The following is a 22,371-nucleotide window of genomic DNA, read 5'->3' as shown; positions in this document are numbered from 1 at the left end:
TACTGGAATATAGTACCCCACCAGGTCTAATTGCAAGGCTTTTCCATGCCATGACAATGAAGCACTCTGAGACAACCACGCTAGCCTAAAGTCAGGTGCACTAAAGTTGAAATTAAAGTTTGAAAATAAATACAAGAACAAAGGGAAATGTCATAACATTTCCTGTTCCACTGTCAGATATTACATACTTTTGAATTTCAGCACTTTGACTAGGAAATGTAATTGCTCCCATCCTACACTTTGATGTGTACCTTAATAATAAAAGCAATACATTTTTGCAAACGCGTGAGAACGTCTCACGAGAAATGCTGTACGTATTTAGTAACGGAAGTTTTGAGCCAATAAGAAAAGATTGCCTTACTATTTGACCAATGACAAGTTTGGATGTTCGGACTTTACCAGTAAGCTAAAATTTGATTGGCTAAAACAGAATGGGCAGCTCCCTCGCTCTAAGTGGATTTCAGGGCTTGGAAGGAAAACAAGGACATCAGTCGGCGTTACCTTGTCGTGGAAGGTATGGAATGTATCATTTAAAGTTCATGGAGTATGTTTAATGTAGTATAATCGAATCGGTTATGGTACATATTTAATCAGCAGACAACAGGTTGACAACCAGGCTGTTTATTAATTGGTCGAGGCAAATCAACCGGACCAACTAGCACCGAACTCTACGACCAAGTAACTCACGTTAAAGATTCAGCTTGTTTAGCAGTTCTAAACTACCCAAATAATATATATAGAAAATAGCTACTCGTAAACACAACTGACAACATCACTATCGACTGTTCTTAATGCATATTGCGTTAGCTAATAATAAACGGTCAAGCGTTAGCTTAGCTATGCTGTTAGCATTAGCCTGCCCACTGGTGGTAACGCTCACCGCAAATGACCGTAAAATGAGATTTACTGTAGCCTGACAGCCCTGATCACGTGACAACGTATTGTCTTAATCGACTCGTTTACATCGCCGGGCTCAAACGGCGGTTTCCTGTGCTCATAAACAAGTTAGCTCACTCATTTGCACACTTTCCCTTTTCGCGCAATATAGTCACTTCCCTTGCGTGTCCAAGACGTTGCATCGCGCCACAGAAAGGTAAAACTTTCATTTGGTTATGTTGGGAGTCACTTTGACGCGTTTCAGCTCCTTGAGTCGTTTCCATTGATGATGGAATTTGCGCTTTTGAGGCATGACAACAGGCAGATATTTTTAGGTTCAATTAGCCCACATCAGGACTTGGAACTAAAAAAAAAAAAGTAAGATGGTATATTTCATGGTGGGATGTCTTGAAGGACTTCAAATTCTTATTGAGTTCTCGAGATGAGCAGAGAAGCCAGAATCCTAAAAGCGTCAGCTGGATTGTAATAGAAATTTGTCTGCCTGTCAGACTTTTTAATTTGAGGATAAATGTCTGTCACTAATGTGGAAGGAATTGTTTGAATTCGTTGTCATCACGTAAATTAAGGCATTCAAACATGGGTCACACTTGCAACATTCACATTTGTACCGATTCACACTTGAATGTTGCCTTTGCTACTTTAATGGTCTATTTGTTGTTGGTTGAAAGTTTTTTATTTATTTTTTGGTTTGAAAGGTGTTGCCTGGCAAGGGTATGGAGCACCCTGTGCACAGAGGGGACGCAATGCCCATTGGACTGCATGACAGGTAATGTGCAATTCTATTACACAACTAGCAATAAGTGATAGTTATTGAACTTTATCGAGAGAGTTTAAATGACACCCTCAGTCAAGACAAATCCAATCAATTTTTGATATCATATTTATGAAAAAGTAAAGTGTAGCGGTTATCTGGCCCGACTTGACCTGACTCTGTATCCTGGCTGTAAGTCTATCATACCATCTGGAGAAAAGCTTTCATGTGGAATCAGCGGTGTTAATCAGGTAACACCTGATTAGGAGTTAAGATGCTGTACTTCAGGATCGTGCTGAAAAACAGCTGCTGCAGAAGTTGTGGACAAATGTGTAGTTATGGCTCGATGGAGAGTTAAAGCTTGTATTTTCTTATGGAAACCTTTTCAACCTAGGAATAGGATTTCCTTACATCTGTTTGCGACAGGATTGATAATACTGGTGTTAGCTAAAGAGCAAATATTTGAATATGACGTGACGAGTATATTTATTTAAAGAAAACTATGATGACGCAAGGGAAGGTAATATCAGTCAAAACAGATAGGTTGGGCATTTAGACAAAAATATCTGGAGAAATTAAGGACCAATGATTGCTATTTTTAAGTTTTACTGGCATGTTCTTCTGCAGTCTTTCCGTCCCAGTGTCATTGAGCAGAATAATACTGCCCGGAAGAGCCATCTTGTGTTGCTGTAGCTCAAGCTTCCCATAGCTGACATCATGTTGCAGTTCTCTTGGCAGCAAACTAGTGACGACTGATTCAACAGCATCTGCGCTGATTGCAGTTTAGTAGTTTCCTCAATTTTTGCCTCTTACCCACTATACACCAGCTCGGAGATGTATTCCCAATCTCGCCAGTGATCGGTGAGCCAATTTCTGGTTAAATTCACAGCAGCGGGAAAACGGACGGACAAAAGAACTCAAGCACATTCAACTGCCAGGAAAAAAAAGGAAAATCAAATCTTAAAAACACATATGCATCTTATGTCAGGAGCTCATCTGCAAGGACTTGGAACGGAATAGTCATGATTTGACCCCCACAACTATTTATTGGTGATAATGCTAGTCTGCATCCTGACTGCTGTGCTTGAGCAAGGCACGTAACCTCAGCTCAAGGGTACAGTCACTACTTGCATGCCCAAACACTCTCACCTCCCCCTTTGCATGCCGTCATGAGTGGTGTCTACTTCTCTGTGGCGTGCAACATTAATATGTGGCAGTGTGAATTTAATTTCCCCTGAAGGCATTATGATAATATGCTAATGTAATATTGCAGCCCACTTCAGTATATGGATACAATTATATTGGAACACGTGGCAATTGCACCTACAGGAAGTGAAAATGCCACTTCATGTCCACTTGGACAAATGGAATTATATCTAATAATGAAGTTGAATCTAGGAAAAAAAAAACGTTGCAATTTTTATAGTTTTGATTGACACTGTCAAAGAGGTACTTATTAAAAAAAATTTATTTATTGTTTATTATGTTTGTAGTTTGCCAGGGTGTAGAACGGTACTACATCATAACGAGAGCTGTGTCAAACATTTTGGTTACCCCAGCTAGTTGCGTGAGAGTAAAACATGTTCGGAATAGCTCTCGAGTATGATTTAGTGCACTCGACACTTTTGCAGCCGCAGCCACCATAATTAACATTGTTGAATTAATTTGTCTCTTCACAGTGTCAAACAAAAGGTGCCTGCATTGTTGATCTTCAATTGTTGTGCAATCTTTTCGCCGCCAGAGTTCTAAAAGGCATCCGAGGATTGTGTGTGAAAAGTTCAGAGCTTTTGTAGTATGACAGCGGGGCTATATTTAGCTGATAGTCAGCGCAGCGTATGACATCTGGTCTAACTGAGGCGATGACAGATGGGGCAGCAAAGTTTTTTTTCTTGACCTGGCGACAGTGGAATATTTGTGGCCCTCAAGTGTGCTGTGTTCAACTCTTGAAGATTTTGCAGTAGCCCGCGTGATGCGAGTATCTCAAGTTTGCAGTGTTCATGAAGAAGCGCACGAACTGTCACGTGCGCGGACGGGCCGGGCACGAATCGGTGCCGACTCGAATGAAGTTGCGAATTAGCCGTTGACAATGAAGGCTGGATCAGAAATCTCGAATTCATATCAGAACGGGTCATAGCATGTTAGCGTCAGAGAGGAATGTTGCGACGGCGTTGGCGAAGTTGGATGGCAGACCTTAGTTTTTGTGATGAAATTTTTCATTTGATCATTTCTGTGTTGTCAAGAGTCATAAAACAATATTGCGTGCGCCTTGAAAGATCAGTCAGAAATCAGAATTGATTTCAATTGGCTGGCACTCAGAAAATAGCTGGCATTGAAAGAGTTAAAAAAATAATTGTGATATTTGGAGACTTTCTGGTGGCATGTTTTTTTTTTTAAGTGTTACTGACCAAATTAAAATGTTGCGAATGTTCCTGAGAGGTGATTTTTTTTTTCCTTCCAAAATTAACAATGAAAAAAAAAAACCCTACAATTTCCCCGAGATCCAAACAAATTGGAGGTTGATCATCACGCCACAATTTGTGTTTTACCTTTAAAGCATTTCAGAATTGTTTAAAATAAAATCACCAAGCTTCAGTCCCAACACAACTGAACAATAATGCCGAACGAATGTCAGCTTAGCTTCAAAGAAATGCCACAGCCATGACCATGGCGGTAATCACAATTGTGCTAACAAGGTGGCACTGTTGCTTAGCTACACTTGGTGAACCCTCGGAAGGCTGAGCTCCTTCCCCCCCTCCTCCTACCGCGAGACCGCCGCTTCTGCAGCGAGGCGAGCAGTCGCGGTGGATGCAACCTATTGGCTTCTCGGCGCTGCCGCTAATGTCACAACCCTGCCTGTAACCCGCACTGCCTCCACCCCGTGTATTTCCGTCGCCGCGGCCCGCTCTCCCTCCCCCCTCTTCAATGGTGTGGGCAGGAGTGGTATGGAAGACTGCATTGAGAAGCTTCGCATGGAAATGCTCTTTGCCGTCGGTGTTGCTCTAGCGCCTTTCTGGTGACAACAACATGCCGTTGAAATGGAAAAGCGGTTCTCCCGTCAGCTGGAAATTCCCAATGCCGGTCCTTAAGACGTCCCGGTCCTCGCCGCTTTCACCTGCCTACATGTGAGTAAGAGCATTCTGACAGCGCTAATGTGGATGTGGGGATATTTCTGTTTGTTTCTCACTTTTGAGAGATTCAAAAAATCTTTTTTGAACATTGGACGCTGTCATTTTTGGTTCCAGTTGTGGGTTCTATAAATGTGATTTGAGCGGTTGTACCGTTTCAAGAGATTAGCCTTGTCCAGCATGCATTTGGTGTTTCTCTGGCACGCTGCTTTGGGCAACAGTCAATTCGCTGCTTGTCCAGGGCACAGCGAGCAGTACGTCCACGACTTTTGTCGTCTCCCTGTGGCTCTGTTTATTTGGAAACGGGGACTCGCCGGCTAGGGAGGAGTCTGCCTTTGTCAGGATGTCTGGCTTGCCCTGCTTTTCGAAGCTATTGTCATCTGCTACTGTTCTAGAAGCGGGGTTAGGGGGGGGAGGGTAGACCAGAAGGTCTTCACACAACCTTTTGCCAGCCTTTCTTTTGGTCCTTCTTTTCATCAGCTCCCCACGAACGGTCCTGTTCATCAAGGTTTACGGGAGGAGGAGTGAAAATGTGGGTTTGGTTTCGAATAATTTGAAGGCGAGCTAGGCTACCTCACGGGTGATTGTATTGGCTTTTTGGTTGCTCAAGTGGATTTATGCGATGGCCAATTATTGCGCAGATTTACTTTTGAGCTACTTACGAGCTTAATTTTGTGAGCTTAATGAAATTCAGTCTTGCAAACAAGACACTTGTTTTTTTTTTTGGGTTTTTTTACACAATGTATAATTTGACACCTGTTTCAACAGAGAAGCATCTTGAGGGTTGACAGATGCAGTTGCCTGTTAAGACTTAATGTTGATACTTTATTGATAAATATCCCAAGTTATCTCCCTACATTTCAACACAATTGACTTGTCTTGTTCAGACGTACGAGCTTGCCACAGTAGTCGTGACCATTGAGGCCCGGCCCTTTGACATCCCCACCTAGAATAGTCTTTGGATCATCGTCATCATCAAACACTTTTCCTGTTGAATATATCTTAACACCAAATATGTGTCTGTCCTCCTTGTGTCTTATTTGTCTTTTTCTTTGCTTTGTTCCCCACCAGTCGGCAGTTATAGAAGACTCAGTCCCTTCTACCAAATTAAAAGTAATGCAGCGAGATTTCAGTCGTCGTCTGGTCAGAATGTCCTTTTAGTGGACAAGCACGGCGCACGAAAGCACAACGAGGACTCATCGCGAGCACGCAAGTGGCCGAGGATGGCGTTTGCGTGTCTCCATAAGAAGGTTGTACGCACGCACTGTCAAGTGAAGCATGTCAAGCCCCCGAGGCTCCGCCTCACCAAACCGCTTGCTATTTTTTGAAACGTGTCCATTGTAAGCTGTGTTTTTGGTTAGGTGGATATCGCCCCCCCCCCCCGCCCCCCCAATTATAGGTTTCCCTTTGGAGGTCCTTTGCTGTGGAGCCCTTGAGGCTTTGGTGATATTTATAACTGTATGCAGCTAGGGTAAAGTTTATATCCACAGCGAAAGGTTTTGAATACACCCGTGCTTATTTTGTTCTGCTAGCTAGCTAATGCGGGCAAATCAAATTATCGTGCGATACATAAAGACACGTATCTGTCAGGCACTCGTTCTGCGGCGGAATCACGATACCAACCGATACCAACAGAATCAATTCATAATAATCCCGATACCAACCTAACCAAACGACAATCTGCATTCCACATTAAAATGTTGTCGATTTGACAGCTGACATCAGACTCAAGAAGAGCTGGGAGGATTTTATTTATTTTTTTTAATCAATTTCACTTTGAATCTCACATCTCTTGAAGAAATAAAACACATTTACACGGCCAGAGATCCAGATTAATTAGTTGCAATTTTTTTTTTTTTTTGGTTGGGGGGGGCAGATATGGCCTATCTTGAAATTGAATCAAACTAAACGTCTTCCCACAACAGATAGTCGTCTGATTACTGAGCTCACTTTTTTGGGGATATAAAAGTAAATTTGAATCCAAAAAAACATTTTCCCTGAATTAAAACAATTCAGGGAAAATGTGTGGGGGGGGGGGGATACAAACACAATTTTCAGACATTAATCCAACTGATCATCATCAATATTACATCTTTTACACTTTTTCCTACGTGTGTTTTGTCGCCGTGTGCTCACTCATCAGACTCCTTTACAATCTTAATTATCCCCTGACTTTTTGGATTGACGTTATTCTTGCACATTTGTTCCCCCCAAGAGAAATTTTTGTCACGCAACGTCACGCACCGGGAAACATTTGTTAGTCCCGAAATATGCCGGGATTTTGTTCAGTTGTCCCCGCGATCATTCCAAAAGTCATCTCCACGCCGCCGCTCTGCACCGCCAAAAGTCTGTAGTATCACGTCATTGTCAAAACGTGGCCATGTTTTTCTGCGGCTGTGCCGCAGTGACAACTTGTGTTCATATCTTGTTCCTAAAAATGTAAAGTATCTCTAAGCAAGTACTATTTCTGTCGCCCGGCGTCTCTTTTAGTCGTACGCATCCTGTTCTGGGTTGTCTTCCTGCTGCAGTATCCGTCAGGTTGATTTAGCATTTGGTGCATGTTGACAGATTGTCTACGCCACCCACACGCAAGCCTTTTTTTTTTTTTTCTCTCACTTAACTCTTTGTGGTTCAGGTAGAAACATTTTTTTTTCTTTTGAGGCGCTCCACATTATGCATCTCTTTTCATTGAAGGTGAAATTCTAATCTTTTTTTTGCCACCATACCCAGGCCAAATGTTGATATTGTGATAATTAACCAACACAAATTCCAGATGATGTGATCATTCGAGTTGGAAGACGAATTGACTCTGTAGCCCTGAACATCGCATTTGATCTCATAAGTTGTGATTTCGTGTTCGTTCCTCAGCGGAATAAATTGTCTGAATTCAAGTTGATGGTTATGATGATGACGTCCATCTTCAGGATATAAATCTGCCCTTCAGGTACCTCATGTAGTCTTGCCCATCACAAAATGCATCCCGCCTGAGAATCTGAAGGACTAAAGCTGTGAGACGGAACATTTAGCAACAATACTGCAAGGCTGCTTCGTCTTTAATTAATTTTTTTTCTTGCCCAGCTGCCTTTTGACTATTTGTCCGGCACAAACAAGCGGTTTGCAAATTCACTGAACGCTTAAGTGTTTTTGACTTCTCACTTTATCCGAAGGGGCCAAGTGTGTCATCGCTGTCTCAAGCAGGGCGGAAGCTTGTCGAAAAAGCAGCATGCGGAAGGCCCCGTTTCGCCATTGATTGCGGCAATAATAATGAGCTGACCTTTTTTTTTTTTTTTTTTTCATGTACCGAAAGCGACATAGGTGTCGTTTGCCCGCAATCTCCCGCCGCCTTTGCTTTGTTGCTTTTCTGAGCCGGGATTATCATGGATGAGTTCCCCCGCGGTGGAAGGTATGTCTGGAGCCGTTGCGTCATTTAAAGAAGTCGTCGATGGAATGTACAGGAGCACAGCAGATGGTCCGACAACTGAGTGATTGAGTTTGGCGCTCGCTGCGTTCTTTGAAAGTCAAATGAGTTTGCGGAGCCTCGTATTGCTTCTATTAGATTGCTCGGAACGCCACTTTGCCATTTTGCCATCCGGCCACGTCGTTGACAAACCCTCAACCGATGACAAAGAATGTTTGATGAAGAAGTGTTTGCATATGCCCTTGAACAAACGCGAACCCTTCGTCGGAAGCGTTTTCGCTCGGGTTCTTCCACACGCGTCCGTGAGGGGTTGCGAAGTTTTACGGAGCGCAACATTGTCCGTCAAGATGCCTTCCAATTTAAAATGGACGGATTTTTTTGTGATGTTTCTATTGGTTCGCAGCTAGCTAAGACCGCAAAGCTATTCTTATAAATCTTTCAAGAGCCACTGTCATCTCGCGGAAAAGCCGAGTTGACTTTAGCTTCTTAAACTGTCACTGGTAGAAGGATGTTTTTAAGCTTTCCGCTGACATGAAGGGGATTTGATAGACTGCCACTTTCAATCCCTCCTGGCTCATTTCTTCATTTCCCTGAGCACTTTTTAGTGGTTTCTTTGACTTGCTACTTTTTGTTTTTTTTTCTGTTCTCAAAACCTCAATTCGTAAAGAAGGGTTTCTTTCTGCAGATGCAAACAGTCCCGGCCTACAAATAGTCTTTGGCTAAATTCACACCGCAGGGCGTGATGCCCTACTCCTTTTTTCTTTTTTTTTTTTTCTTTAATCCAGTCTTTTTATATGCTCGCTTGTATTCCAAAAACAAATGTGACTTCTAATTTGACGTCTGTTGACAGCTCTGCGAACCAAAACAGCAGCACCAAAGCAAGTCTCTCTTTTGAAAACATGTGCAGAGACTCGCTCCGTATTTCAATCAATTTCCCTGCTGTATTAAATGATGTGTGATGTCATTTGTTGATGTACTGGGGTCTGGGGACCACTTATTTGTTCGTCTCAGTCTGCCTCGAGTTCTCAGCGTTTTTCCATCATAGTCCCATTGACTTTGTTTTAACTTTATTTCACTTGACTGCAATAGCCTCACTGATCATCAGAATCTCTTTGGGAGGAAAAGGAGGAAAAAGTCTCATCTGGTAATTGTTTGTGAATCCCAAAATAATGACGCCGCCACCACCTCCTCCCAACTAATAAACCCCCAAACTGCAGTTAAGTAAATCAATGTCCCCTTGGCACTGGCTAAGCAAATATGGCAAAAGGTTTCCACTCTCCCACAATCAATCCATCAATCAGCGGAGTTCACCTAACCTCGCTTTCAACCGCCGGAACGCATTCCGTCTCTCATGTTGGTATGCTGTAGTTGTTGTCTTGTTTTTTTTTTTCGTTCCGGCAGCCACCAACACTCCTTTGTGGTGTGGACAAAACACTCTCTCCTCGCTGCCTGTCCGCCATACCACCTGACCCGGTAAATGTCAATGGTGTCCCTTCCCTGTGATTTGTGATCGCTGTGCGGTTTTTGAGCAGTGGCAGGTGTCGAATCCTGCCAGATGTGTCACCGTCCCGTCTGTGACCCTTCGCCTTCATTCCAAGAAAGAAAAGTGTCGCATTGAGTAGTGGTAGCGGTGGCGTCTGTTTGGTGTGCTTTTTTTGTTGTTTTGCGCGCGACCACATTTCCATTCGTCTTCGTAGTTCCTTGGAATGTGAAACAAGTGGCAACCAGTTCAGTTGTTTATCCATCACGTGCCCATATCGTGTAATTTGACTGATTTTTAATGTGACCAATTAGCACGTACGGTGGAATCACAAAGGTTGAACACAGTCATTTAGAAAAAAAAACTAATGGAAAAGTAAAGTGTCGCCGGCACTCAATACTTTCCAATAACACAAAGTAGGTCAGAGTAATTTTCGAGGTGTCTTTGTCCAAGAAAATCTCGCTCATGTCCACATTTTGTGACCTTTCTGGTCTTCAACCTATGAGGTTCCGCTGTCATTTCTGTAAGACTGTGTTTGATAGTGATTCTTCACATTCTTTAATCGTGTTTGTTGTATGGAATGTATATCTTGATCACTTTTTAGGCGCATTGGCAGGAAACCTCATATTTGTCCGCTGTTGGTTTGTTGTTAACGTTGTGCTGGCAAGCGCCAATCGGTCGCCAAGACCTCAGGAAAAAAATGCATTGTGGCTTTCGTGCAGGGGTGTCAAACTCATTTTCGTCGCGGGCCACTTTGGAGTGACGTCGTCCCTCGGAGTGCCGAATTATTTAATCAAATTGATGGATTACAAGTTTTGAAATCAGTCAATTATTTGAGTGCAACCAGGTTCAGAAAATTATTACAAAATCTCAATGTGATTTATTACATATGGCAATTTGACGATTTCGGTACAGTTGACACACATGATCTCCTTTCGCGGGCCACATAAAAATCACGTGGCGGGCCAGATCTGGCCCCCGGGGCCTCAAGTTTGACACCTGTGCTTTAGTGGCTCTCATGCCTTTCAAATCATAATTCGAATGATCTATCCTCTAATTTTGTCCCATTATTTTATCAGCCAAAATCTGTTAACTGACGATCAAGGATGGAGCTATATTGTTTGTCAATTGGCCCGTCAAACATTTAGTAGCCTTCAGAAGCTTTCTGGTTGGAAAAAAAATAAGATTTATATATGAAAGCAAAGTTTGCACAAAGCACATGGGAATGCACGTTGATTCACTTAGTGACTGAGAGCCTGGTGGAGACAGATTTACCGCGATGGCGTGCCAAGCGTTTTTGTAAAACAATATTTTATCAAAATCAGGCCAGCCAGCATTTAAAGTGTCGGCTACCCTTGAGAATTCGATCAACGTATCCGCATGGAGGATAGCTGTAATATTTTTAAACCTTGTATTCACCGACGGTGTGAATAAATCTCCGCATAAGGGAGATAGAAGGGCCGTTGTAAAGGAATTCCTTCCGGTGATAAACTGACTTCTTTCTTTCTTTCAAAATATTGCCTCGGCCTGATACCGACTTGATATCTACATTAGAGTTGCTGTTTGAAACTCGGTAACAGATGGATACTTTATCTTACCGTTTTACAGGTCGTTATTTTAGCCAAATAGCATCTCGGACACTCAAGTCATTTTTTTTTTCTTTCCTCAAATAACTACTGCAAAGAAAAATGAATCTCTCTCGGAATCGTCTTTCTTAATTCTCAAATCTCGTTCGATCTTGTCCGGGCCGCAGTTGTTTAATAATGTTCTCTGTGCGTAACACAGCTCTGCACTTTGCACTCATTAGTTTCTTGCCTGAGTCTAGACACAGAAATGTCACTACGCATTAAAAAAAAAAAAAAAGAAGAGAGTGCCATCCAGAAGCCTCTGGAGAGCAGCTCCAAATCTAAGAAAAGGACACGTCACATCGCCCATTTTGCACATTGTTTTGTTCAAAGCGACTTTTCTGCGACGCCCCAGTTATTTACATGAACTGACGTCATGTTCACGGCCCTCCGGGGGCGCCACTCGGTTTATTACAGGCTGCCATGTGGATGCCGTGGATGGTGCAAATGTCAAAACCGCACGGCTGGTCCTGGTTTTGGCAAAGTCGTCAAGAGGCTACTTGGTCATTCAATCACTTTGGCAGCTTTTCCACTTCGAAGCACGAAAGATGTATGCTCGGCACGTTTACAAAATGGAAATGGTTCATCTGCGAAGAAATCCGCATATGTTAACTGTTTGTATCGGGGGGGGGGGCGTTCTCGTTCTGTCTTTCTGCCGGCATCTTTTATGTCCAAGTGGAAAAGGTCAGCAAAAGGTTAGCGACACATCACAAGGAATCCTATCCTCTGTTCAAAGCAGCGTTTTTGATCTGCGTGGGGGGCATGTGAATTTAAGAGTTAAACATTGCTGAAGGTCATCCTCATTTTATTCTTTTCACATTCATGTCCGACCAGTTTTGACCGTTCAGAAAAGACAAATTTAGAAACTGCCGACAAACCCCACGACCACAAGTCCTTTCATATTTCACCGTTTCTATAAGTAATCACAAAGAAGAATGGATTATTTTCCATTGTTCTCTTTTTTTTTGCTTTTGGTCTGCCCGTTGATGTCCCTTGAATGAAGTGGTCATGATTTGGGATGAATCGATTTTGCACTTTACGGTCTCCACGCACTTACTCCTGCGGTGGAAGCGAAACGGGGAATCGTCCCTGAAGTAGCTGCAGACCGAGCTTGGTCTCGAGCTGGAATGGCTGACGTCTGCGTGAAAATGCTTGAATTGACCCCCCCCCCCCCAAAAAAAATTATAATAATTTGAAAGCTTCACTATACGCAGTTTGATTTTTAGGAATAAGTCCAATGATTGTCAGCTGATAATTTTGATCAAAGATCATTTTCATACATTTCATCTGTTTGGAACGACGTTCCAGTCTGACCATCAGCACCCAGTTTACGCGCATTGTGGTGAAAAGGGGGTTTGGCCCCTTCCAAGCTGCCGAACCGGACTGTCCGCTGCGGGTATTCGAGCGGCACTCGTAAAAGCCACTTCTCATTCTCGTCACAGATCCCTCGTGGAGGACGACGACACTCACATGAAAGTGGCTCTGGGCTACGGTGATATGGGCATCTGCGCTCACCTTCAGGCATCAAAGACTGGAAACACCCGCTTTTTTACCAGCAACACACACAGCTCGGTGGTTCTTCAGGTGAGAGCTCGATTGGGTCCCGGCTTTCACCCCTTGAGATGAGATGAGATGAGAAGAGACTTATTCTCTCGTCGTTCCTCTCGACGCAGGGCTTCGACCAGCTGAGGATAGAGGGCCTGCTCTGCGATGTCACTCTGGTCGCCGGCGACGGCGACGAAGCCTTCCCCGTTCATCGAGCGATGATGGCCTCTTCCTCGGACTATTTCAAAGCCATGTTCACAGGTGGGTCTGGAATGACTCCGACTATTTACTCCTCCCGTGTCCTTCTGGTATAATTCGTGCGTGGGATGTGCATCGCTGATTCATTAAATGGCTGCTTTATCTTTTTTTTTTTTTTTTCTCGCTATTGTATTCTGAAGTAAAAGCGTTTTATTTTTCAATTATTCATGAGCACATCCGCGCTTCGCCACCGCAGCAGGTATGTCACTATGACTTGTTCCACTAAGAGTGACCTCTTGGCTCAAAGCAAAATCTTGGGAATTGAATTCCCCCCCCGAGTGTAACTCTGGACAAGAACATTGCCTGGATGCAGCAGCTCCCAGACCTGTCAATCAAAGGAGGATTATGTATTAGTTGTGTGGCGCCATCTATTTTTTTTTTTTTTTTGCTGATCCTCTGCTTTGCCCCCGATGCAGGTGGAATGAAAGAACAGGATTTAATGTGCATCAAGCTCCACGGAGTGAACCGAATAGGCCTGAAGAAGATCATCGACTTCATCTACACAGCCAAGTTGTCGCTCAACATGGAGAATCTGCAGGACACGCTCGAAGCAGCCAGCTTCTTACAAATCCTTCCGGTGTTGGATTTCTGCAAGGTCTTTCTTATATCCGGGGTAAGAGAGCGAGCGTGCGTGCGTGCGCGCTCGGTGTTTTGCTGCAGCATCACATTTTTCACCAATTGCACAGTACTTGATAGCTTTTTTTTTTTTTTTTTTTTTAAGCTAGCTCTATGTCGACATATCTACCTAAGTCAAACCCACTTGGCTTTTTGTTATCAACATACTTTGGTGCCGCTTGGCTATTTTCTTTTTCTAACTTTGCAGGTTTCCCTCGACAACTGCGTCGAGGTGGGCCGCATCGCCAACACGTATAACCTGACAGAGGTGGACAAATACGTCAACAATTTCATACTGAAAAACTTCCCCTCGCTTTTGGGCACGGGTGAGTTCGTCAAGCTGCCGTTTGAGCGCTTGGCCTTTGTGCTGTCCAGCAACAGCTTGAAACACTGCAGCGAATTGGACCTCTTCAAGGCCGCTTGCCGCTGGCTACGCTACGAAGATAGCCGCATGGACTACGCCTCCAAGCTCATGAAGAACATCCGCTTCCCCCTCATGAACCCGCAGGAGCTCATCAATCACGTCCAGACGGTGGACTTCATGCGTACAGACAACACCTGCGTCAACCTCCTCCTGGAAGCTAGCAACTACCAAATGATGCCCTACATGCAGCCGGTCATGCAGTCGGAACGGACGGCCATCCGCTCGGACAGCGCCCACCTGGTCACGCTGGGCGGCGTCCTGCGGCAGCAGCTCGTGGTGAGCAAGGAGCTGCGTCTGTTTGACGAGAAGGCGCACGAGTGGAAAGCGCTGGCGCCCATGGACGCGCCTCGCTACCAACACGGCATCGCGGTCATCGGCAACTTCCTCTACGTGGTGGGCGGCCAAAGCAACTATGACACCAAAGGCAAGACCGCGGTGGACACGGTGTTCCGCTACGACCCCCGTTACAACAAGTGGATGCAGGTGGCGTGCCTTAATGAGAAGCGGACCTTCTTCCACCTCAGCGCGCTCAAGGGACACCTCTACGCTGTCGGTGGAAGGAATGCGGCCGGGGAGCTCGGTGAGTTGCTTTTTCTGGCTCCTCCCCCTGCCCCCACGTTTTCCTCCTGTCTCTCAGAAACGGCAAATTTTTGCACGAGATTAGACACTTGGCTAACAAGGACTTTTCTCGGAAAGAACGACTGGTTTAATAAGATACACCTTTGCTGTTCTGCTTCGGATGATATGTAGACAAACCCCCCCCCCCCAAAAAATCACTTTGATAGTTTTAGCGCTCCCACGCACTTGAAACCTAGTTGGCTTTGTCCCTTCAAGAGGCAAGAAGTGGTGAGTGAGCTGTGGCCGACGCCAGTAGTTTTTGTTTTACGGTTTTGCCGGCATCAGGAACGATGAACTTCCTTTCTCACATGCAAAAGCATTACAGTAAAGTATACTGCGAAAACCCACCAAGAAATGATTGCCATTAGCCGCCGATTTCTGCAATGCCATGGGGAAGTAGATACGTTGCACAAAAAGCCACATACTGGGGGTAATCGTACCAATCGTGTCATTTGAAACATTTTCAGTTTGAGCGGAAACCCAGCCTGAAAAAAACCCGACACAAAACATTTACAGAGTTGAAACAGAACAAAGGCGTCATGTAGTGATGCAATTGCATCCATTTATTTTCCTTTTTTTCTTTTTTTTTTTTTCTTAGATGTTCATTTGAACCACATTGTTGGATTGGTGGGTTTGGCGAGCATTTAGGTGGGCAAAATAATGGCAGCACAGTCAGCTTCAGTGGCAAGAATCAGAGAATTTGTTTTGTTTCTGGTTTCCACGGAAGGATTTTAAGGTCATTGGAATATGTCACGTTGTTTTTAATGGTCTTTTAGGATTAAATCAGATCTTTTTATGACCTTTTCGTCTGGTTCTTTTATCAAGCCGAGGGTTCAGAGTCAGCAAGGTTCTCTTTTTATTGGTGCTCAGCAGTTCGTCTCTCTTTTTGGCTTTGTGGTCTTTTCCGACAAAGCAATCTCGAAAACTAAGCTTGATGCATTTTCCCCCCCCCCCCCGCCCCCCTTCTTCTTGCCTCTTTTCTTAATCGCCTGAGATTATTAGAACTAATCGGCCTCTGCAGAACACTTGTCGCTTGCCGATCCAATTACTGTGCTCTGTCCCGCGTGTTTTGGGCCAAATCTGAAGGTCATACACCCAAAAAAAAAAAAAAAAATACAGTGGCTCCATTCCCTATTGCCAGTTGTCTCCCGGCTGCCCACCGCTTCCATGAAGATTTGTGAGGGGGAGGGGGGAAATAAAACCCCCTGCAGGCTGTTAAGGTCACGCTAATCACAATCGGGCTTTTCATCCGATAAATAGAAAGCATGCCAGCAAAAATAATGTTCTGGTGTAAATCTCCAGTATTCGAGTGTTTGCGCTTCAGGATGTTTTGACTTCCTCTCCTGAGTGACTGTACACTTGCGTGCTTGGCTCAAGGTCACTTTGAATGACCGGCGATGAGTGGGCAAAGTATTCATTCATCCCACCCTCTGAGAAACCCTCCGCTTGCCTTGCGGGATGGAGAAGAGTCGCCAGTAAATCTCCTGACTAATATAATTATTTCTCCCTAGTTTGGTTGTTGCGTCACTAAAATGACACACACAAAGATGCGACGCATCTGTTGTTGTTTGATGAAATTTTTTTTTGTATCGCGGTGATGGCGGTCAGCGTTCCATCATCGCAGCTAATATAATTATTTCTCCCTAGTTTGGTTGTTGCGTCACTAAAATGACACACACAAAGATGCGACCCATCTGTTGTTGTTTGATGAAATGTTTTTTTTGTATCGCGGTGATGGCGGTCAGCGTTCATCATCGCAGCGACGATGAGCAAAAACGATATTGGAAGAATCGGGTGCATTTCCCTCGCCTGCCGCTAGCATATTTTTGTTGTTGTTGTTCAAACAGAGGGGACGCATTGCTAATAAGGGACGTGATTAATAAAATGGCTGTTCCTCAAGACGCTGGAACTAGATGCTGAGTTCTACTGCTGTCGCGGCGTCACACAAGCGGCGCACAAACTCACACAACGGCCCTTCTTTGCGATCAAATTCGCTAAATTACCAGTACGCATCATTTCAGGAATCACTTTTTTTTTTTTCTCCAGCTCGTCCTTGATTTGATGAAAACATCCCCAGGAACTTTTGTCAGAAATGATTTTGCGATTTTACCCTCTTCCAATTTCCTGTTTGCCCCCTGCTGATGTTTTTTTTTTTTTTTTCCGATGCACCGCCCGCATTTTTAAAGTTGTGTTTTCAGCTCCCACGCTGAGACCCTCCAAGGCCTCATTTACTGCAATTTGTCCTCCTCGGTTGTGTCTTGACCTACTTTATACTAATACGCTCCCCTTTTCCCCCCCTCGGCCGCCTTGAAGCGACCGTGGAGTGCTACAACCCGAGGACGAACGAATGGACGTACGTTGCCAAAATGAACGAACCACACTACGGACACGCCGGGACGGTGTATGGCGGCTATATGTATATTTCAGGTAAGTTTCCGAAGAACACAAATCGGTTGCGTCTCTGTCATTACAGAGAGATAATTACAAAATATATATCTTAAAAACCTATACCTGTGACATGATGCCGTCTCATATCACACATCTTCTCTTACATGAGAATGATTTGACTGCGAAAGGCAGAAAGTTCTTCCCATGTCATGACCGCACAATCGGTTCAATGAGTCGACACCCTCAAACCACCCTCGAGGGGTGCAGTATCTCACTCCAAATTTTCCGGCCACAAAATGCCTACTTTTTGACACCACAGCATTTTGGGGAGACATGGTGGCAATCCAGAACCTCCATCTTGACCATCCAAAATAATAATACGGCGTTTTATCTGTGAATAAAACTGTTCGGATGTCTTTTGGAGCCAACTGCAAATGTTTCTTCTCGAGAGATTGGAGAGGTTGTTGGCACGGCGGAGCTGACGGCGGCTTCGAGTCTCCGCTTGCTGCTCATCGGTGACTTTTTAACACCCGCTATTTTAATAGGCCGCATTTGCCTGACACAAGTTTTCCTTACTGTATCCGAACGAACCCATTTGCTCTCTTGAGTCCGTTATTTAATTCATTCAGTACCAGCCAATTCCGGACCAAGTCTGAAAAGACGTTTAAAAACGTCTTTGGGAGTGAATGAGTTAACAGGCCGATGAATTTCTCGAAATGTCAGCGTTTTAACACTCTCGGAAGGGCAGTGGACTACTCCTCGCTTTCCGTCAGCGGTCTCTGCTCGCCGCCGTAAGTTTTTTTTTTTTTTTTCTCATGTCAAATATGTTCCTTGACTCAACGGAAGCGCTCTCTCTCACTTGAACAAATTAATCGCACCGTCGGGCCAAATCGTACCAGAGCTTGTTGTAACTAAAACGTGGTTTATGTGCAAGTGTGACCAGAGAGAGACGAGCCCAGTTGCGTGTTTGTTGTGACGCATTTTGTTTTGCTCGGATTTTCTGCCTTTTGGGGGAGGGGCGCAATTTCATTTGACAGAATTGGACCAGAGAAATCAAAAGTACCGGTAGATGTGACACAAAGCAAGAGAATGATTTCATTTTGAGACCTGAAAGGCCCTTGGGACCGATTCATCTTTTGAAATCTGTTTGGTGAGTACCTTAATGATAGACGTTAGCTTTGCTCTTGTCGCCTGACTCATTTTGGGTGTCACACCCCCGTTGGTTGTTCACTTCATGGGATTGAAAACAGCATATCACGCGCTATGGAGATGAGCCCTAGTTTCTCTCTGGATGACTAATCCTGAGCAAATTTTTACAACGGCAGTCGGGGTGGGGCATGGGGGGGTGTGGGTGCGGGTGATAACTGGATGAAGTCTGTGTGGGAGGCATCACATGGAAAATCCCGCCTGTTAATCCGTACTGGCTGTGGGCACGGTCTTGTTACAGCAACATCCATGATGGGTTTTTAGCAACGTTTGTTTTTCAGCCGACACGTTAGATTGGACCACGTTAGTTTGAGAGAGAGTATCTCAGCATGCTGGAGCTTGCCCCCGAGTACTTAAGAGGCGATGTATTCATTTCAGAGACTCGACTCATGCACTTTGTTTGTCCACTTGATCATTCAGATACACGCTATGATTTTGCTCGTTGTCAAAAATATGTGTGACCATCGTAAGTGGTGTGCAAGCGCACCCTCGAATCAATTGGTTGAATTTTCCAGTGCATTAAGCAATGAAGCGATGCATAGCGGAGTGGTCACAAGACGGCAAATTTGCTTTTAGCCGGCGAGCTCTCATTGTCCGGAGCCCGCTGGTTGGCATTGCTTACACGTCTTCTCCCCTAATGCATCCAAAATGCTTTCGTGTTTAGTGTAGCTGGATTTTAAAAAAAAGAGAGAGCGCGCATCAGAGAGATTGTCATCTCCGCTTGTTGCAGATTATAGTTTAACGCAAGAGGTATAAACTGTATTGTGGTTCGCATCGATTAGTTGGATTGTGTGGCCGCATACGATGAGGAGAATTTGGAATGCTACCAACGGTCTCATTTGAAAGTCACCTACCTTAGAGTTCAAGTATTGCTTCTGGAAAATATAGTGCAGGGCTTTTGAAGGCTTAAGGCAAGTTAAATGGCCAATTAGCGGAATTTTGTTGCACCGAGTGCCCCGCGGCACCCAGGGGGGAGGGGTGGCGGGGGCGGATTAGAGCAAGGTGATCCGCGCCGAAGTGCACTTCCGTGTTGGTCTGTCACAGCGGATCAGCTCCCGTCGTACGGCCGCGCCGCTCGGCTGTCCGAAGGTATTCCGTCAGCCGGATGAACCTGACACATGCGCTCAGGCCGCGGACCGTCACGGCTCAAGCGGCGCGGCGCGCTTTTGAGATGCGAGTAGCCGAGCGGCGCGAGCCACGGCGCCTCTGGACCGCGGGGCCGGCCGGCACCCTGAGGTGCTGCGGTTCAAGCCGCTCGCATGACCACTTGGGCTCCGAGGGGTAAACTTAACCCTCGGATGACCCGTTTTGCGGAATATTTCATACTTCTGATCATCCAATGTGAGATTCATCAGCGATTCCATGAAATGCCTTCTTCTTGTTGGAGGTTACTTGAGGTTAAGTGTTGGCTTTCACACAACACGCCTCCAGCGAGCAGTGGGCTGACTGAGGAGGTGCGAAGGATGATTGTACAGCACTTTTATATCAAATCAGCCGCTCTGGTGGTGTCTTTGAAAGCTTGTTTTTAATTTATCACAAGGTCTCATAACGTTTTTTTCAGCTGACGGACGAAAATGGAACCTGACAATGTGTGTTTGCGGAGAAACAAGTGAAGGATGAGTTAATCTGAAAAGAAAATGACGAGTTTACCCTGACTCGATATATATATTTTTTTCTCCCCCCCCCCCCGAATGATATCAAACGAGCTGTGAGTTTGTTCCACAACTTTTTACTCATTTGTATCTGGAAGTAGCATGTCACACAGAGTACGGACTTGCACCAAGGATGAACATTGGTGTCATGCTTTCTGTACTCGTCAGACCAGTAGATTAAAAAAAAAAAAAAAAATCTTGAATCTACTTTTCTTATCCTCCTCCAGATATACTTTACAGTCACCCCCCACCCCACTGCCACCTGCCAGAACAGTTTTATGGAAACTGATTTTGCTGCCGTCAGAAGCACTTTTTTTTTCCCCGTTCTGCTCTATCTGCACCAGTTGGTGCACACGTTCCAACCGAGACATGCCATACACACAGTTCCTCACGTATCATTGCACAGTGGTTGATTTAATTTAAAAAAAAAAAAAAAATGTGTGCTGAGGTACTGTTGAAGTCATTTACTCCAAAGTGTCTGCGGTGTTCAGTGCTGACATGAATCAAGTGCGATCAGGTAATCAAACATATTCAAATCAAATTCGTTACGATGGCTGTGGCACACTTTTTCCCCATTTCTTTTTTTTTTTCTTAATCAGATCTTAAAATTGAATATGAAAAATCAGCTCATGTTTTCATTTCTGGTTAGCATTTGAAAACAGAAAAGACTTGAATGAGAGCCGGATTTCTCCCCGGTGGCTTGAGTGTGTGGGCCAGTTGTTGAAAGAAAGTCTGACTTGATCACTTGAGTAGGCGCCACATCGCAGGCCCGAAAAGGCGGCTCAAGCGACTTCAATAGAGCGCGCACGCGATCTGTGGGCAGCAAGCGAAGCGCTTTCTGCTGTCGATTCACCGCAAATCTTGGCTGCTCTCGCTCCGAGTCTTTCAGCCTCGGGGGGGTGTGCGAGTGGGGCGGGGATGCTGGCTTCTACCCAAATGCATGCTGGGATTGTGTTCCTCTTTATTTTAAGCCTTCCCTGTAGACATGTCCTGTTTTTTTTTTTTTTTCCTCCCCACTTTGCCTCAGCTTTGTGCGTCTCGACGTCTACGCTCTGTTTGTGCATGTTTGCGTGAGCACATTGTGGCCCTCTTGCTTTTGTAGTCATCCGGTTCACTCGGGAGTGAATGCCAAATGACTTGAGTATTTCTCAAATCCTTTATGCCCCCCACTGAATGTGGCCATATTTTTTTTTTTCATCCGCTTGGCCCGCTTACCTCCATGTAAGAGAGCGAATGAGTCACATTGGCCGATCCCATCGCACGTTCCTCCTCCGGTTACTCGGCGTGGAAGCTAATTAGCCCTCTCGTCTCGCTGCAGGCGGCATCACTCACGACACCTTTCAGAAGGAGCTGATGTGCTTTGACCCAGATGCAGACAAATGGACTCAGAAGGCGCCCATGACCACCGTGCGCGGCCTCCACTGCATGTGCACGGTGGGCGACCGCCTCTACGTCATCGGCGGCAACCACTTCCGCGGCACCAGCGACTACGACGACGTGCTCAGCTGCGAGTACTACTCCCCCGCCCTGGACTTGTGGACTCCTATCGCCGCCATGTTGCGAGGCCAGAGCGACGTGGGCGTGGCCGTGTTTGAGAACAAGATCTACGTGGTGGGCGGATACTCGTGGAACAATCGCTGCATGGTGGAAATAGTTCAGAAATACGACCCCGAGAAAGACGAGTGGCACAAAGTGTTTGACTTACCCGAGTCGCTCGGCGGGATTCGAGCCTGCACGCTAACGGTGTTCCCGCTCGAAGATATCTCAAGCTCGCCGTCCAGAGAGTCGCCGCTTTCAGCACCTTGATGAGTGATGGGCGGGGGCAGCCCTATTTTGGTCACACCTCCATAAACCCTGAACTCCCCAACAAACCCATATAGACATTGTTTGCACTTCCTTTTCGGACTAAGTCAGTACTGCGTCCCTCAGTCGTACAGTTGTGCAGAAGCCCCACAAGGTCCTCCGAGTGCTTAAACCAGTGTTTCTCAACTGACCATGTCAAACCATACGATACTGAAAAATGAAATTACATCAAATCAATAAATAATAATGCATTGAAACTGGTCACCAATATTAACTCAGGAGCGCAATATTAAAAAAAAACTAACTTGCAAAACAAAAATATATCAAATAATTTGTGCTGACTTTTTTTAATCAAAGATGACGTCTGGATTAATGGCTGCAATGAGCACGTTTTGCAATGCACAGCTATTCGAAGCGAGGTTTGAAGCAGGACACAGCAACTCTCGGCTCCTGCTCAATGTGTAGCCGGGCCCTGTTTTTTAGTTTACTGAAGTAACAGTCACAAAGCGGGATGATTGTTGGCAATATTCGGCACGTTTTCGCTGAAAAACTCAAGCGGCTTAACA

At 45.0% G+C, this 22,371-nt stretch overlaps 1 protein-coding gene across 4 annotated transcripts; it reads left to right on the top strand.

Annotated features, from left to right (window-relative positions):
- The first annotated feature begins 415 nt into the window (after nt 1-415).
- On the top strand, nt 416-21,881 carry klhl13 (kelch-like family member 13). Of its 4 annotated transcripts, none has more exons than XM_019873287.1 (8): nt 416-514; nt 1,593-1,663; nt 12,739-12,880; nt 12,970-13,102; nt 13,516-13,712; nt 13,923-14,718; nt 17,070-17,183; nt 21,321-21,881. In XM_019873287.1, exons 2-8 carry the CDS (start codon nt 1,611-1,613, stop codon nt 21,806-21,808), a joined length of 1,923 nt encoding a protein of 640 aa, XP_019728846.1. In that variant the 5' UTR covers nt 416-514; nt 1,593-1,610; the 3' UTR covers nt 21,809-21,881. The 4 variants fall into 4 exon arrangements, with proteins under 4 accessions (XP_019728846.1, XP_019728847.1, XP_019728848.1 ...); XM_019873288.1 differs by lacking the exon at nt 416-514 and adding an exon at nt 1,281-1,359; XM_019873289.1 differs by lacking the exons at nt 416-514; nt 1,593-1,663 and adding exons at nt 4,444-4,770; nt 9,593-9,664.
- Nucleotides 21,882-22,371: the final 490 nt, after the last annotated feature.

This window comes from Hippocampus comes, unplaced genomic scaffold, assembly GCF_001891065.2.
Source record: "Hippocampus comes isolate QL1 unplaced genomic scaffold, H_comes_QL1_v1.1 scaffold59, whole genome shotgun sequence".
Classification (NCBI taxonomy): Eukaryota; Metazoa; Chordata; class Actinopteri; order Syngnathiformes; family Syngnathidae; genus Hippocampus; species Hippocampus comes.
Note: the sequence above shows the minus strand (reverse complement) of the source record. Positions and strands in the feature narration are given on the sequence as shown.

Coding starts and splice junctions, on each gene's coding strand:
- klhl13 (XM_019873289.1), top strand. CDS start 4,673: ATGCCGTTGAAATGGAAAAGCGGTTCTCCCGTCAGCTGGAAATTCCCA. Junction 13,713..13,922: donor AGGTCTTTCTTATATCCGGG/GTAAGAGAGCGA, acceptor CTAACTTTGCAG/GTTTCCCTCGACAACTGCGT. Junction 17,184..21,320: donor CGGCTATATGTATATTTCAG/GTAAGTTTCCGA, acceptor GTCTCGCTGCAG/GCGGCATCACTCACGACACC.